Consider the following 18,267-nt stretch of genomic DNA (forward strand, 5'->3'; position numbering starts at 1 on the left):
GGAGACAGGCCGGCTGCCAACACGCCGCATCTCCTGCGCGGAAAACGCATGTTTCTACGGGTTCTCGTTTTAAAAAACAGGCAGATTTTAAAAGCTCGGATTTTAAAAAGCCGGCAGTTTGTAGTTTTCCTTCTTCTCATTCAACAGCTGCTGTTGTTGAATTCATTCAGTATCAGTTATCACAGTGGATCACAACAGGTAATTAAGAATCAACACATATGTAGAAACTTATCAGCTCCTGTCTAGTCTTCATTTTTACACCGTGAGAGTCTTAAAGGCCAGAACAGACACCTGTACTTTATTTAGCACCGCTCCTTTCCACGTCGTTTGGGTTGAAATGGTTCAGTTTAGGAACAAAAACCACTTGGTTAGGTTTAGGGAAAAGACTGTGGTTTGAATTAAAACAGTAAAATGCTGTTTAACGGCAATACAACACCTGACATGAACGGAATAATATCAGTTTTCTGGTCTCAAACAGGAGCTGTCCTGCAAGGTCGCACACCATCACCATCTATCCTTAGATATCCTTAAAAATAAAAACACATCATCTGAAGGTTGTGTTATTTGTACACCGATTGAAGAGAATTGGCCACACAGAGAGAAACTTTGATTCAGTGCTTGCAAATGGGTTATGATTTTTTTAGTGGAAGTATTTTTTGTAGTTTTGGCCTTTGGACCCACAGTATTTGCAACTGTGAAGATTTGCCTTTTGACTTTCTCCAGAAAACTCTCCTTTCATGACATGCTGTAAAAGAAACACTCCACTGTGTCATTGCTGTTCCTAAACGGCGTAGAGAAGCATGTTATTCAAAATTAGATGTTACTGGGACAAAGTGTAATGTGCAAAAACATAAATCAACAGTTACACCTGTCACCTGGTTGTTGATTTAACGTCCTGACAGCTGAAGTCACCTGTGAAGTGGATTTAAAAGGAAATAGGTCAAAAGTGGATTTTACAGCTGACAGTTTTTAACCCTGATCCTCAAAATAATTTGTTCACAAAACAAGAGTCAGACGACTTCCTGCTGTTTCTGTTTTGGGTGGGCGTGGGATTCAAACCCTCGACATCTTTAGCCCACAGTCTCACGCTTCGTCCTGCCAACCTACACAAACCGCTCTGTCCTGAGAGCGGCTCGGTAACCTCTCTATCTGATTATTTGTGGTTAATCTGTCAGAAAATGAGCCTGGATTTGTATAATCACACATCATTCTGATTAGATATAAATTTAATAGATTTAGATTAAATTGAATAAAGAGGTTTTTGTAGATTCAGTGATCCATCCTGGATTTGTTAATTGTAAAATGAGCGTCAACATATTTATGTAAATACCAATGAACACATTCATTGAGACGAAACTCAAAGTCTCAAGCATAAATTATAATTGAGGTCAGACACAGAACGAAGAGGAATAATATAGAATAATAAATAAATAAAAATGAAATAATAAGAATAATACCAAAAATCAAACAAATCAAACCAGAACTTTACTGAAAAGATTTAATAGTTAATTTAAATTATTCTAAAAGAAGATACGATTTTATGGTTCGATCAAACCTATAAAAACTATAATTCAGTTTTTAACCTTCAATCTGAACTCCAGTTGTTTATCAGTTGTATTTTGGCTCTGTTTGTTGATTTTAAAATCTTCTATATCTCACAAAGACAGAAGCTAAAACACGAGGTAAATGAAGTTCATACAGACTTGATATGAGGTAAATTATAGTGTAAGACCAATCATTTGTTTATGGATGTTCTGAGAGGAGCAGCTGGATGAACTACACTGTCCCCATTCCTTCAATCTGCACTGAGAGACAGAAACAGCTCTGAGTAATTATCAAAAACACATCAGTCTCCCCAGAACCTCACAGAAGCACATAAACCTCTGCAAACCTAAAGGCTGGGCACAGGTGTGATCAGTTGTTGGCTGAGGACGTCTGGGGGGTTAAATCAGACAAAACCTCTGCAGCACTTTAAGCTCATGGGAGAATATGTTTTGTAAAGATCAGTCTGGGTTGATTTTTGTTTTAAAATATTTTAATTACACTTTTGAATGAACACAGCAACAGTTTTAAAAAAATCTAAGTCAAATTTATACACTGTTTTTTATGCTTTTTACCTTTGACCAACATAATAATCTGTTTTTAATTTCCCATATTTAACATATCACTCATAGATTTTTCATATTTGGTAGGCTTACACTAATAAAATAAACCCAGTGATCATTTTTGTCATTCCCACATTAAATAAAGAGACATCCAGGATTAGTTTTAGCAGATTTCAGCCCGATTTGTAACAAATATTCCTGTCGGAGGAGGGATTATTGTCGGGTACGCACAAAGTGTAAAAGCGGGCAGGCCTTAAGGCGAGGACAGAGCGGTGGTTGGTTGTTTAATCTCTCTTATTTACAGCCATGGGGAGGGGAGGATGTGGGGAGTGGAGGGGGGCAACAACAACAACAACACAGGAACATATTGCCAAACAGATTGCCTCGGGCCAAATGTAACTCAACGTTTTGCTCTCTGTGAGACGTACGTGTCCAACACGAGGCTGCTGCCACTAATTGGTTATTTATTTTATTTTTTACTGAGCTGTTGTTTTCACTCTCTCATGCAGTGACAGTTCTGCTTTGGTGTGGCATTAAAGTGCATCTGCTTGTTTGCATGTGTGTGTCTCACAACGACAACTTGGACAACACCTCACACCGTTTCATGTGAGGGTTATTCTTGTGTCTTGCTCCGACTGTGGGAAGTTTCGATGGGAGAAGAAAATGAAATGTGGAGTAAGAAAAGTTGTGAGCTTGAAGAAGCAAAAGTCATGTTTGTGAAAGGAAGCAGAATCTCATACACATATAACATACACAGTATTCATCCTCTCTCAGCTGTGTAAAGCACTTTATTAGAATATATTACATGAAAAACAACTAAATGGAGTTTGAAAACAACCAGGAGAAATTACAAAAGAACTCTGAAAAGCTAGAAAACAACAAACACAAATTGACAAAGCTAGAGAACAACTTAAAGAAACTTGAAAACAAACTGGAGACATTTGAGAGCAACCCAAAAAGGCAGAAAATAATAAATAACCAGTAGGTATCTAAAACAACCTGATGAAGCTAGAAAACAACCACAAGAACATATACAACAAAATTAAAAAGCTATAAAACTGCTTGAAAGAACTTGAAAACAGCCTATAGCAGATAGAAAATAATATGAAGATGCTACAAAACAACCTATATAAGCTAATAAAGAAAAAAATGTGAAGAACTAAAACAAACTAAGGCTAACAACCACAAAAGAGGTTGGACGCAGCCCAAAGAAGCTAGAAAATAGCTGTGAGAAGATAAAAAACAACCTGGACGCTTGAAAACAACCAGGAGAAGCTAGAAAACAACAACCTGAAGAGAGTGTACAATTACATGAAAAGCATTAAAACAACCCACAGAAGCTAAGGAACAACCTAAAGAACCTAGAAAACAAGCTGAGGAAGCTGAAGAACAATCAGAAGAAGCTGGAAGACAAGCCGACAAACAAGGGAGTGTGAAAACAACCAGCAGATCATAAAGAACAATCAGGGGAAGCTCGAAAAACAGAAAGAAGCTAGAAAACAACCAGAGGCTGGAAGGCAACCATGTTAGCAACAAACCTACAAAGCTAAAAAATGACCAGATAAAACTGCAACATAACCATGGTAAAACAACCATGAGTAACTAAAAGACAACAACCAGGAGAAGCTTGGACACAGGCTGAAGAAACAAAGCTAGAAAACAACAGGAAGTTGGAAACAACCCCTGAGATCAAGGAAAGAACCATGAGAAACTTAGACAAACACAGATCAAGAACTTTTCTTATGTCATTAGAAAACACCCTTCCCCAGTCATCTATTGTTTGAGATGTCTCTGCCGCCATCCTCTGGTCTGTCAGGTGGCCACAAAGTTATGAAATGTTTGGAATTCTTCTAGCTAAAAATGGATGAGGCAGGTTTGGTCCTGACAGTTGATCAAATTTATTGTTGCAAAAAAAAGTTCTCATTCTATTCTCTATTGTCTGCTGTGCAGATGGTCATGAGCTGAATCTCAGTGTGATCTCTGAGTAAACCAGCCTGCCTGTCAAATGAATCCACATTAAATTTCACAAACACCTTCCACAGGATGGTGTACAGTTACTGTAAAGGGGATTTTACTCATCAGTAGTAATTTACAAGTCAAGATGATGGAGGTGCCATCAGGGTTGTCTCAGCTTGGGTTTGGAGGTTGCAAAGTTTAACATAAAGGCTGCGTTACCAACTGGAGTTGTGCAGTTTCAAAAGGTCCAACAAAGCCATGTTGTTAAGTTGCAGTTCATACAGAGAATATAAAGTACTTTCTCATGAAAGTAATAATAAAGTCTAAAATTCTTAAGTCTTCAGTTGTCACATTGGGTAAAAACAGAAAAAGCTCCAGAGTCTGGTTCAGACAGTCACAGTATTGCTTGCTACGTCCGCTGAAAAACCCAGAGCGCTTGTGCACCAAATATCAGCGAGGCATTCACTGTATTTCCCAGGGTGCATCGCTGTCATATATCTGGGTCAGATGGTGTACAGCTCTACGCCATATGTCTGTACTGTAGTGAGGCCACAGGGAATGTCCGACCAATGAGTGTGATCGTGTATGTGAGTGTGTCCAGGGACTTTGGTGAATATGGACCTGGTTTTCCTGAATGAAGCTCAAATGTTTTTTCTCCATCTCCTAAAAACTGACATACATCTGTCACTTTCCTGTTTTGAGACTGGTTTTCAGAAAAACTGATTCCAACTCAAAAAAAGTTGAGGGTTGATGGATGAACCCGGTTCTCCTTCTATAACTCAGCCTTGATTTCTTTTTAAACTTTGAAGATGATTTTTCTTGAACCTTAACACAGCAGCTGTAGCTCCCTAAACTTAAGGAAATACCACTATTGCGTTCAGGCTGGATTGTACTGAACAATGACCTAGTATTCATCCTTCGCATCTGAAGACTCAATGCCTAACTTCTGGGTGTCCATGTGCAACGAATTTATGAGAAAACTGGGTCTAAAATTATGTAAAAATGTGTATTTAATTGTCTGTGTTTACCAGAAAAATGGAAATAACCTTCTAATGTCACACAACCCATGCTACAATGAATATGATCTGTATATTCACAGTTTAAATAGCAGTTGACTGATTTTTTTTTTTTTTTTGATTTAAGGTGTAAAATGGTGCAAAGTCTCTGACTGAAAATAAGTTGCAGCATCAAAATGGATTAGAAATGATTAATTTCAAACATATCTTCATCATAGTTTATTCAAAACATATCAACTAGGATTAATTTAGTAGCTTCTCAAGTGACCCCATGTGGGATCTTGAGCCATATATTGATAAACTCAACACAATAAATGTACAGTAATACAAGAACGCACACACACATTTCATCGCCAACCGCCGCATCCTCGTCTCCTCATTCCACAAGGCTCAGAGAGTCCAAACTGAGTGCGCCCTGCTCACGGGGGCAAAAATAATAACATTAAAAATCATCAGCTCAGAGCTAATCCCACCACGGCCTGTAAACATTTTAATACCGCGGTGATTAGCAGTGATCCCAAACCCCAGACACACATACACCCACCCTCCCAGGCCCCCCGGCTCCTCTCCCCTCACCCCAGCCTCAGCTCAGTGTCCCCTGGGGAAGGCGGCCAGGCGAGTCCCTGGATTAAGGCCACTCGGTGCGTTGGACCCTCGAGACCCGAAAGTTAAACCCCTGGATGCTCGCCACTTCATTTTTCTAAGTGGCATCGGCCTTCTTGTTAGGATTGTTAATTAAAGTTGGATTTATTCAAGTGGCTTTTTGGCTAAAAAGGAAAAAAAGAAAAAAATAAATGCTGCCATTTTCTGTCCTTTTTCCTCTTTTTCTTGTGTTTGAGTTGAGTTTTTGAGTTTTGGATTCTCCGTCTGTTTGTCTATCTATTGTATCTGCCATTTTTATTTATGTGTGAGAAAGTGGGATGCTGTGTTTCAGGGGAGGGTGGTGATTTTTTTTTTCAGATGAATGAGCAGATGTTGCAGTTTCTCAAGGGGGATTTATGTCAGGATAGGAACACACTCACACACTCACACACTAGGCTTCATGTCATTATGTATGCATTCCAACAGTCAACAACATCTACACACTACACACACAGAAAGGTCCTAGAGTTGGAGACTAGATTTTAACCATTAACATGCTGCTCTCAAGGAATAATTAAAAGTTCAAATTGAAGTGATTTTGGATCTTAGAGAGCTCATTGGAGATTTACTAAGTGTTTGTGTAAAGTAATCGCTTTAAAAGTTTAAAACAAGACTAAGTAGCTTTTTTGTAAGAGAAGTAACACAATCTTCCTGTTGCCACTACAACCTTATTTTATCTAATAGCTAATGTTGACCAATTTTGACTTTTTAGCATGGCACAGTAAAATATTTAAATGGTTTTATCACAAAGGTAAAACAAGAAGTAGATGAGCACACTGTATCTGAACAGCAGACATGATTGTTGGTGACTAAATTTGGCATTTAGCAATGTATCTCTGTAACATTACTGGACTTACAATGGATAGTTCAAAATAAGTATTGAAATTGATGCAGCAGAACCAGAGATATTGTCTTTTTTGTTTCACATTTTCTTCCCTTTCTTCAAATTTATCGCAATTTATCCAATTTTGAACAGCTCCCTCTAGAGACACAAAAGGCTTTGTCCAACTTTCTCAACAGACAGATGTGTAAAATCATTCTTTGGAAATGAAAGAAAACTCAATGTGACATTATCCTGCAATACCATTTGTAATTGTTGTCACTCTTGCACGCAATGGTCTGAAATACCCGGAACTATTCAAGTAATAATGTAAATTTATATTCACAGCCATATTACCAATCGCTAAGCTGGTACATCTACTACTCATACTCTTGCTTAACAGTTTTTTGGGGATCTGTTATTGTGTTCACCTCTTTCAGCGCACGCCCGAGTCCTCTCCCACCAAATCACCACTTAGTCCCCACCAGACCACCAACGGAGAAGAGGCAGATCAGGCCTGGGCATCCAATCTTAAAAAAACTTCTACAAGCCTGTCTCGTAGTACAAACCTGCACCGAACCGGAAGCGTCAAAGACCTGATCAATAAATTCTCCGGTCCGGATCAGGTCTCACCTTCTGGTTCCCCTGTAAGTCCTGGTTTTGGAATAGGACGAGCCCTGAAGTCTGCTTCTGTAGAGGTTCTCCTGTCTCCAAAGTCGGGTCCGTCCACGCCAAGCAGTGTTGGACCAGACGAGGGTTCAGTTCCAAGCATCACCGTGACTCCTCCACTCAGAGGAACCAATCAGAACGAGGCTCAGAGAGGCACCAAGAGTAGTCAGATTACTGCGAGAATTGATTGTCCAGTAGGGGGCAGCGCTGAGAACACTGATTCCCAACCAAGCAAAACTCAAACCACAGAATCTGGTAGAGACTCAGTGGCTGACTCAGGAATGGGATCGGTAAGGAAGAAAAAACAAACTCATGACCGGCCGATTTGATGTCTTTGCATGACGTGAAAACCTTGACACGGCATGGCACTGTATGCATCTCTTTGCATGATTAAAGCACCGCTCTCAATCCGCATGATGACTCGAACGCATAAAACTACAGCAAGACTCTAAAGCACTTCCTCTTCAATCGTACTAATCAAAATGGCCTCACAGATCTAACTCTCTGTCTCTCTTCTCTTTGATTCTTTTAAATGAGCTTCACATGTTGGAAGTGTGTGTCTTTGGACTAAAACAATAACAACCTTCAAGCTATGACTGTGTTGATTTTTACTGCATGAAGTGATTGCGACATATTGAACTGTCGTGCATTCTGTTCACTTGATTTTCTGTCTGATACTGTGGTATATTATTACCTACAGTATGTGCAAAGTTGGGATGAAATCAGTGGCTATCTAAAGACTAAGTCAAGCCCAAGTCCAAACGTTGTATTTCAGGTCGTAGACAAATGTATTATTAGTCCGTCTTTCCCTTGTTGCGCAACATGCTGCTGGTGGATTGATTCTATGTATATTTGTTGTCCAAAAAAGTTTAAGTTGATTCGCTACATACTTTTTTATAATGTACCCAAGGAGTCAAGTCATTACAAGTCAAAAGGTTAAAGTCCAAGTGAAGTCACTAGTCATTGTTGTCAAAGTCAGGTCTTTTTGTGTTTTATCATTGGATTCATGATAACATACTCTGTTTATTCCTGAATATTTTTAGCTTCTTCACCAAGGTTAGCATTTTAGTTCTAGACCTGTAAAGAATGATGGAGTCTAGAGTATTTGAGTCTCTCTTGACTCATAGTTTTGTTTTACAGCACGATTGTGATTAGCTGGTGAACGTTGTGAAGCAGCTAAAGAGTCAAAGTTGGTGAAGACCAAACCAAAGCTAAAAGGAGACTGAAAATTGGCTCAGATGTGAGGGAACTAGCCTGTTTGCCAATATGTTAGCAGTAACAACTTATTTGTTGATGTCAACAGTGTTTGTTATCCAGCTAATGTGGAGTTCTTCTGCCCCCTAGTGGCCAAAGAAGACACTTCATGTATGTTTAAAGAAAACCCAGTTAGCAACTACAGCTGGGAATATTTGGGAATAAATTGAAGAACAGCAGGGCAACTTGATTTTCATTTATTTAAGCACATATTTTGTTCCTGACCAATATCAAAATCAGTGTGTTAATTCTCACTTTGCCTCCTCTTTCAGTAGGTTTTTTTTTATAATTTGCTCCTGTGTAGTTTAACTAAATAACTTTCCTGTCTGTCTTTATTTTGTTTTACCTTTTTTTCAATCATATATTCATCTTCTCTCAGCTGTCAATCCCTGCCAACGCCAGCAAATCCTTTTCAGTGTGTGTACCTGGGTTTATCAGGTTTTTCTTTTGCAGACATGCTAAGTGATTTCGCCCATCCAGCAGATGTATTTTCATCTTTTATTCAGGCGTATTTCATCCTTCCTTTCTCACCTTCTGTCCTTTTTCTCCAGGAGTCTGAATTTCGATTCGAACAAGCCACTGGACAGCCCATTAGAGGAGGAGCCGTCCACGCCCAGAGCCACATCAAACCACCCAGAACCCGAAATATCAGCTGTTCCTCAACAACGAGCACAAGACCAACGGGTTGAGTGGCAGGGATGCAGATGGTCCAGGAGGCAGTGGGTCAGTCGGGGAGAATGGCCCCAGGCTGGCCCGATGGGAGACCAACCGGCTGGGGCTGAACCACTACAAAGGGTCCCTGGAGTCCCTAGCCTCACGGGACTGGGACACTATGTCTGACAGGGTGGGTGAGGCAGAGCATGGACTCTGTGTATGGGTGTTTGTGTGAGTCAGATCAGGGAGATAAGAGATAACATAAGAGACTTTTCATGATTATCAGATGCTGTGTTACTGCTGGATTACTGTAAATCCAGAGACACAGAACCAGTTATTCAACAGTGCCATCTTCTGGACAAAACACAGACTTAAAATCTGTTTTTGCCCATAAACTGCATTTTCATTACTGAAATCTAAAAGACTTGAAAACAGGTTTAAATTATCTAATTGTTAGGGTTATTTAAAAAAGACTCCAAGGACTCAATAAAACCAAATTATTCTGTGAAGTGGACTTTATTCAAACCTTTTAGATCCCAAAGTTCTCAAAAACCTCGAGGATTAATGTGTTTTTTGTCTTTAAACGTATTATATCTAATTAAATCAACCATTTTTAGCTCATTTATATCTTTGTAATTTACAATTTATAACATCAGAAAGTCATAAATGTCATATGTGCCACTCACATAGTTACATTTTTCCTCTCCAGTTATCGAACCGAGCCATCTCTTGGACAAAACACAGATTTAAGGTTTCTCTTTATCCGACCTGGTTATAACAAGATCCGATTACACCAGAGTTCCTCAACTTGTACCCTGTTTTTTAAATCCTGTAACTCTCCAGAGCCCAAACAATGAAAGATTTGTTTAATTAAATTACGGTTGAGAAACTCTGAATTCCACAGTGACAGAAGCTTTTTTATCCTGTTTTAAATTGAATCTGATCAACTGCTTTCATGCAAAATCACAACACGACACTGAAACCTTTTTATTTTTTATCATATATGTGCATCTGCTGCAAATAAATAAACTCATCAGTAATTTACCACATGTAATTAAGTGTAACCATCCTGTTAAAGTAATAAATAAAACTGAATATTATTCAATTCATTACATTAACAGGGTTGTCGTTGCTGCAGCCACACTTGATGCTTATTTTTGTTTTATGTTGAACCCAACTTATTGATGCCAACCAGCAATCACAGCTGCATCTGAATTTGTTGTCTGGCAAATCGCTGCCTTTTTAAACTTCCCTCTTTATTTTTTTGTGTCCTTTCCTCACTGATTGGAGCTGTAACATCATCTCATGTTGTTTGTTTGTTTGTTTGTTTATTTACAGTTTGGTGTTGACAGCCCTCCCAGAGTGTTCAACAGTCCGTACGCCACAGCAGCCTCCATGGACTACAACCCCATGTATCGAATGTCAGAGTTCAAGGTTTGCAGCTGTTTCTTATTACTCCCAAAAAGTTCTCAAAGTTAACCTGAATATTTTCATCTTATGGTACTTTATACTTCCTAAGACATTACTACAAATATTTTACTTTTTATTCCACCACATATACTTTCTTTCCTTCTTTTAAGATTAAGGTTTTACATAAAAAACATAGTAAAATACAAAACATTATTAAAGATTAAAGCAGTAGTTCAAACATTTTTGTCTTTTTTTCTCTGATTTCTTCTGACATTTCCCATTAGATGTTTTAATTTAAGTAACTGTTAGAAGTTAGAAGTCAAATTGTCCAATATTTCACAAGAGAAAAGACCAACAAATGAAAATAAATGTGTTTATTTGAACATTTTTTTCCACTTTGATTAATCATCTCACAACCCTTAAGATTTATAGCTGCTAACTGTTAATAAATCTATTAAAACGAGCTCCACCTTGAGCAGCTAATGTGGTAAAATCAGTCACAGAGAAGATCTTTCTGCAGAACTTTAACTTTAAAACTTCAACTTGTATAAATGATTTTGTTTGTTTTAGTTCTTTATACTGTTAGAAATAATCTTAATGTCATATAAACATGGTAAACCAGTCAGATAAATGTGGAGTTTACACTGACGATCACAGATTCTCCTCCCCTCCAGGTTCAGGGTGGACTGTCTCCCTCCACCTCGGAGATGAACCTGTACAGCTTCAACAGTCGCAGCACCAGTCCAGTGGGCATCCCCACGCCCACCCTCACCTCCCCCCGCCCCCGGTTCTCCGCCTACGACACTCTGGTGAAGAGGAGGGCCGAGGTCAACAACACACACACCGTACGTCTGCAGACAGATAACACACACTCTCCACCGGCACTTCCACACTTTATAAAGTGCTTTCATGTTCACGTATGTGTGTGTATATTTACAGCAGGTGGTGCCCACCCACTACAGCATGCGCTCTGCCACTCTGGGGGCGCCTAACAGAAAAGACTACATCGAGGAGCTGACCAAACAGCTGGACACCTGCCAGAAGGTCGGTCTTTATCAGGCTGATGCTCTGCTGTGACAGTGTGATTCCTGATGATGGAGGATTTTAAAGTAGATTTTAGTAGACACATACAGCAGCTGTGATTTGAGCTGATTTTATATTCTAGTAATGTTAGTTTAATATAATATGAATCTAATATTTTGGATGATGTGTGTTTTGTCTTCAGCGTAACCAGTTCCTGGAGGCAGAGAGTGTAGAGATGGAGAAGGAGAGGAACCAGATCAGGTCTGTCTCTGTCTTTCTTTCTTTCTTTCTTTTCTGTCAGTTTTTCTTTCTCTTTCTCTTTTTCTCTCTTTCTCTTTCTCTTTCATTCTGCCTCTTGTTCTTTCTCTTTTTCTTTCTTTCCTTCTGTCTTTCTTTTTTCTCTTTCATTCTTTCTTTCTCTTTTCTTTCTTTCACTTTTTTCTTTCCTTCTTTCTCTCTCTTTTTCTTTCTTTCTTTCTTTTTCTTTCCTCTGTCTTTCTCTATTTTCCTCATTCTTTCTTTCTCTTTTTTCTCTTTCATTCTTTTTTCTTTCTCTCATCTTTTTCTTGTTTCCTTCTCTTTCTTTTTTCCTTTCTTTCTTTCTTTCCATAGCTAGTGTTGACCCACTGCAGTCTGACTCCCTCTCTCCCTCCCTTCCTCCCTCCCTCTGCAGGTTTGAGATGCGAGGTCTTTTGGTGAACAACGAGGACCTGCTGAGGACCAACACTCAGCTCAACAATGAGATGAAGAGGATGAGGGAGCAGATGCTGGAGATGGAGAGAGAGCACCAGTCCATGGGAGAGAGATACAGAGAGATGGAGGTGTGAAGGATGGATGAATGGATGGATAGACAGAATGATGCTGTAGCTGTAACTGTACGTATGAACGATGACTCTTGTCTTGTGCAGATTGAGGTGAAGGAGGCCCGGGACATGATGGTGGAGGCCAACACTCAGGAGTACGCCTTCAACTTCCTCCAGCAGTCGCTCAAAAACAAGCTCCAGGACGCTGACGTACGTACACAGAATTATTCGTCATCTGTTGGTGCGTTCAGGTGATCGTGGGAATCTCCAGAGCTCTGAACTGTGTTGTGTGTTTTCAGGAGAACCTGGAGAGGCAGACGCAGCACGCTCAGGTGCTGGCTGAGAAGCTGTGGCTGGCAGAGAGACAGCTGGAGGAGCTGGAGGTCGACAAAGACACCAAAGACAAGAGGACGTCTGAGCTCAACAGCACCATCATCAGACTGGAGACAGAGGTACAGACACTCTGTCTTCAGACGTCTGGCTTTTATTTTACAGGTTTCCCCTGAAATCACCTGCAGAAGAACGAAATCAGAGAAAAAACAAACACAAAGTTGAGAATTACTTGAGTTAAAATCCTGACTACTGCAAAATCTGACACCTAATTAAATATTCATTTATGATTGCAAACTTTACCCCAGATGTTCACTGGCCTGGATGCATAGATAAAAGCAGGTGTGTGTACATACAAATATGTAACAACCCGTGTGTTTCCAGCTGGCCGAGGCCCTGCAGGCATCCACACAGGCCTCAGCAGAGATGAACCTGCAGCAGAAGCTGCGTGAAGACGCCCAGCACAGGGTGGACGAGCTGGAGGAGTCTCTGCTGGAGAAGGACCAGGAGCTGCAGAGGCTGCAGAACCTCGTCAGCAGACTGCAGGGAGAGGTCAGACGCTGTCAGACACGTTTAGACGGAGCCTCAGCCGCACTTTAACACAACATATTTAACCCTGTATGTTGTTACGTGTGTGTGTGCAGGTCTCTGGTAAACTGATTGACAAGGAGCAGACTCTGGAGGAGGAGATCCAGCTGAGAGAGAGGATACAGCTGCAGTGCAAGCAGGCGGAGAGGACGGTGGACGACCTCCACATGGAGCTGCAGAGCACGAACCAGGCCAGAGACGACCTGGCCAAACAACTCAAACAGGCTCAGGTACTGATGGGTTAACACACAGGCAGTGACGCTCAGATGCTAATCCTTTTCTTCCTTTGATAAATCAGCAATAACACAAAACTACCTGTTAGTATCAGCCTGTAAGGGACTACAGACCTGTAGCTTGGCTGACAGTGACTGAAAAAGATATATATTGGATTATATTTTTTAATTTCCTGCACGTTTCTTCCTTAAATAGCATGCGTGACTCAGACAGAGATGTCCACTTAAATTAATCAGTCGTGAAAACCATCAGACTTTGGGGTTAATGGAGCATTAATTATGCAAATCCTGTTTAGCGATCACTGCGCTAATTCCATAAACCCAAATATTCATCATGTCCCTATTTCTGAAGATAATCTGCCCCATCCTCATCCTGAGGACTGACCTCAGATCAGAAGCTGAACTCATCACGCTTTCTGTCTCGTTCAGGAGAAGATGATCGACCTGGAGAGCGATCTGGAGGAGCTGCACGACAGCGAGCAGAGATGGGCTGCCAAACACAAGAGAGCCATCGAACAGGTGAACACAGCGGAAACAGGAAATGAGTTCACTATAAATAATCATTCTAGTTGGTTATTGACACGTGTTGTGTGTTTCCTCTCAGACGGAGCAGCTGCAGCTGAAGTTGATTCAGGAGAAAGATCTGAACGACCAGCTGGAAACTGAGAAGGCTGTCATGGAGAGACAGGTACTGTCTGTGTGTGATGAGCAGTTTTTACTTCTTCTTCTTCTTCTGGGCTAAATTTAACACTGTTGGATCTTTGAATCACTTTCTGTCTTATTCAAACTGTCTGGACGTGTGCTGAACTTTTCAGGTTCATGTTAAAGATAAAGATGGAGACATTTGGAGACAATAAACCAGCGGAAGTGGGGAAAAGAGAGACAAGTGTTTGAAAATACTTCATCTCTAATTTCATCTCTTTCCGTGTGTGCAGCTGCGTGAGCTGCGTCTGGAGGTGGACGAGCTTCAGAGCTCCAGGGTTCAGGAGGACGTCATCTCCAGGGCAGAGAGCAGAGTCAAAGAGCTGGAGAACTCTCTGAGGACCGAGGAGAGGTCAGTCATGTGACCTTTTAGAGTCATCTTCTCTGATCACAAGTTAGCTGTGATGTAAAGTGCAGGGGAACAGGACGTTGTCGGTTGATTGTTTGTGTGTTTTGTGCAGGAACAAAGCCGTCCTGACAAACACCATCAGTAAACTGGAGAGGAGGATCAACGAGCTGAGTGATCAGATGGAGGAGGAGCACAGGATAGCGACCGAACAAAAAGACCTGGTGAGAAACACACACACACATTCACACTGAGATAGAAGCGTAGATACACACTTTGCCCACATGAGAGCAGTAGAGTGCTGCAGAGCTGATGATCATGAGTCAGATAATCAGAAATATGAAGGATTTTTAGAAGCAGCAGCAAATTCACTGATTGGTTCTAAAATATAAATATAGAATAAAGCCGCCGGAAGAAAAGTGTGTATTACTGTAAAAACTTCAATTCAAAGGTTTAGATTTTGGCTCTTTCTGGTTCTTTATTGTCATAGATTTACATATTTACACATTTGAAGATTTTCTTTCAAAATGAAATCACTTTGAGCATTTTTAATAACAGCCAATGTAAGACTTGTATCCCTCCCCTTTAAATATTATTTTTTTCCTTCAAGGCTGCTGTGCTTTGCTGCGTTTTTAGACATTCTTAGTAGATTCCCTTATTAGGAATATATCACTATCCTGTGAGCATCTTAGGGCCATTTCTTTCTGCAGTATTCCCTTTTTAGCTTTCTGTTTTTGGACACAAAAGAAATGAGCCCAGAGTTTGTTTTTTAACGCCTCAACTGTTGCCGGACTCGTTTTGTCCGAACTAACCCGGAGCTCTGTGATCTTCTAGATGACGCAGAGGATCCGCTCTCTGAAGCGTCAGCTGAACGAGGCCGAGGAGGAGGCGAGCAGGAAGGAGGCGCAGTACCGTCACACCCAGAGGGAGCTGGCTGAGGAGAGGGAGACGAGCGGCCGGCTGCAGAGGCAGCTGCTCGACCAACACCTGCAGACAAAGTACGAACTCCATACAAACACATGAACACGCGTGTTTTATAGTTTGAGGGTTAAGCAGTCGTCTCCTGTAGGCTTGACTGTGGTTACGAGTCGTTGAAGGGTTGGTTCACTCCAGGTTCTGAGATCTGAGATCTGTCTCTTTATTTATATTTGTCTCCCTCTCTCTTTTTCACACATATTGTCACATAGTTTCCATGACAAAAACTAATCAAACATCATCTCTCTGTCTCTCTAACAGGCGTAAGGAGACTCTGACGATTCGTCAGACTCTGGATAACCTGAGGCTGGACCTGAGCGTTGACGACGAAGACGACGATCTGCAGCCGCAGCAGCAAACAAACAGTGTCACCAAAGTCTGAACCCTCACACTCCACATTCACTCAGCACAAAACACGTCTGTATATATGTTTATTATTTTTTTAAAAGCATAAAACCAACTACATCTTTACACTGACAGTGAAATCTCCCAAAAAAGAAAGTATGGTTCTACACAGATGATCTCTTCTGGCTCTCTTGTGCTAAATTCCCCACAAAGAACTTTGAATTTGGTGCTGACTGTAGTTTATATAGAGGCACTTCTTGAGACCAGTAGCTGCATTTAATCATCAATACTATTACTGATGTTGAATTGTGTGCTTCCCTGTGGACAATGTTGTTTAACTCACCCACTCTGTGTAGCAGTGGTTACACTTGAAACTGATTGGAATTAATTAAGTGGAAGTGAAGTCTGTCTGTATCTATAATCAGCACCAAAATACATGGTTCTTTCCTGGAAATTAAAGAATTTATTTGGAAATTAAGGACTCTCCTGGTGACCTGCAGGAAATAAAACACCAACCAATTTTACTAAAAATCATAAAAAGTGACTGTAGAGAAGCCGGACATCATTGTTTCTCACTAGAATCGTGATTTTCTTGTTTTCTTTTACATGAAAATAAATTTGCATGCGCTCTGTGCTGAGAGATACTGACAGATACAGTGAAGGGGAAACCGACTGGTGACAGTAATGAGATGATGGAGATTTGATTAAGGTGCCATGCAGGTTTGAATCTGCTGTTGTAGTTTTGGAGTGTGTCGACCAAGCCTTAATTCTGGATGGACACTTCAGTTTGATGTTGTTCAGACTGGGATGTCACTTTCACTTACGTTTTGAACTTTCAGAAAAGAAAGCGCAACTCAGACAATCACTGGCTATCAGCTTTTGTTTATATCCAATGGAGCTTTGCTGACCGCTCTTTCATAAGGAGGGATTTTCTCTGTTAGAAAAGTGTTTAGTTTAACGTGTACCACATTCTTCTGCAGTATTTGAACATATTCCTCACTGGTTGTCGACGTATTCCAGGGTAATGACAGAAAACAAGGATTAGCTGCAGAACCGGGGACTTTGGCTGCGATTGGAGCTGTTTTTGAATCACACACACAAACAATTAATTTATATTGAACTCTTTTTATGTGTTTATGTTGTTTTTAGGATTTAAAGATTATTGAGTTTTCTGTATTTGCAATTGCTTGTGGGGAAAAAAATAATTTTAGATTATGAAATGATTTTAGAGCAGGTATTTTTAGGGGGTTTGCTGCTGTATTAATGTAACTTACTGTGCCTCCCACATACAGTATCTGTTCATAAGATTTAAGGAATAAGATTAGTATCAATAAAGAATACCAAAAAAGAAAATCTCATGTCACACTTTATAATAATGTCCATTGATTGTATTTTATCCAAATTCAGTTAAAACGGGCAGAAATCCAAAATAAATAAATGTCTAAATAATTTTGGATATGAGATGTGTGGAAGAGGGAAAAAAAAGCAAAAATATTTTATTGTGTTAGAAACACAGTTTATATGCTATGTGGTTTTCTGTACCATCTGTTTAATGTTCTCTATGCTCTTATTTTGGAAGAAATTACTTCTTTTTTTGTGACAGGGCTGGGTTGTTAAATTCAGATCAGTAGAAAACGAGGCTCATTCTGGTTTAACAGTCTTCTGCATGTTTTTTGTTTGAAGCTTGGCATCTGTTAGAAAAACATGAAGCTAATATTCAGATGTTCGTATGTTTACACATGTTGGTGTATTTTGCTTTTTGGAAAGAGGAGCATAAATCACAAGTTTCATATTTCAGCTGTTGGGAATATAATTACTACACAGTGACACTAGTGTTTTTTAAATCTTTTCTCATAAAAGAAAGTGGCTATGTCTACAGATTTGTAAAAAGAAATTAAATACACTGACTTATTTTTGTAACTTCACTTCACATTTGGTTCTTCTGTTCTCAGGTATTTATTTTTGTTTTGTTTTTCTTATTCTCTCTTTTGGTGAGAAGTTTCTTAGTACAAAATGCAAATAAATTCTTCTCCACTGTGAATTCTCGGTATTATGTGTGTGTTTATTTCTTGATGTAACTGGGTTAAAAAATATCTTAAAATACACATTTATAAAAAGAGTGAAAATAAAGGTATCGTTATTGATAAAGTTAAACAATGTATCATAAAGATCATATCATGATCACGTCTCTATTATAATGTTTCTTCGATATACATACCGGTAATTCGACCAATCAGAACCAGCTGCTAGGCGGAGCACAATGAGCCGACCAATCAGCGTTTCTCTACCGATGTTGGCTGACGTGTTACGTCATTGACGGCGACGCATGGCGTCATTGAATATGGCCGGCGGCGGGGAGAGCAGAGCAGAGCCGGCGGACAAACAATGTCGGAAAA

General features: G+C 40.0%; 2 protein-coding genes across 2 annotated transcripts in view; both read left to right on the top strand.

The window, feature by feature from the left end:
- Nucleotides 1–7,686, top strand: part of LOC108901147 (uncharacterized) — a 38,235-nt gene extending 30,549 nt beyond the window's left edge. The window contains exon 8 of the mRNA XM_018702555.2: nt 6,980–7,686. Within this exon, the coding sequence (XP_018558071.2) occupies nt 6,980–7,537 (558 nt within the window). The 3' untranslated portion in view covers nt 7,538–7,686. The remainder of the gene's footprint in view (nt 1–6,979) is intronic.
- Nucleotides 7,687–9,025: 1,339 nt separating this feature from the next.
- Nucleotides 9,026–17,912, top strand: LOC108901159 (cingulin-like protein 1). The gene is made up of 16 exons (XM_051072767.1): nt 9,026–9,306; nt 10,455–10,550; nt 11,201–11,371; nt 11,466–11,570; nt 11,752–11,810; nt 12,223–12,370; nt 12,458–12,562; nt 12,652–12,804; nt 13,067–13,234; nt 13,327–13,500; nt 13,933–14,022; nt 14,108–14,191; nt 14,439–14,557; nt 14,667–14,775; nt 15,386–15,549; nt 15,788–17,912. Exons 1-16 carry the CDS (start codon nt 9,295–9,297, stop codon nt 15,906–15,908), a joined length of 1,878 nt encoding a protein of 625 aa, XP_050928724.1. The 5' UTR covers nt 9,026–9,294; the 3' UTR covers nt 15,909–17,912.
- The last annotated feature ends 355 nt before the right edge of the window (nt 17,913–18,267 follow it).

The sequence above is a fragment of the Lates calcarifer genome, linkage group LG9 (assembly GCF_001640805.2).
Source record: "Lates calcarifer isolate ASB-BC8 linkage group LG9, TLL_Latcal_v3, whole genome shotgun sequence".
Lineage (NCBI taxonomy): Eukaryota > Metazoa > Chordata > Actinopteri > Centropomidae > Lates > Lates calcarifer.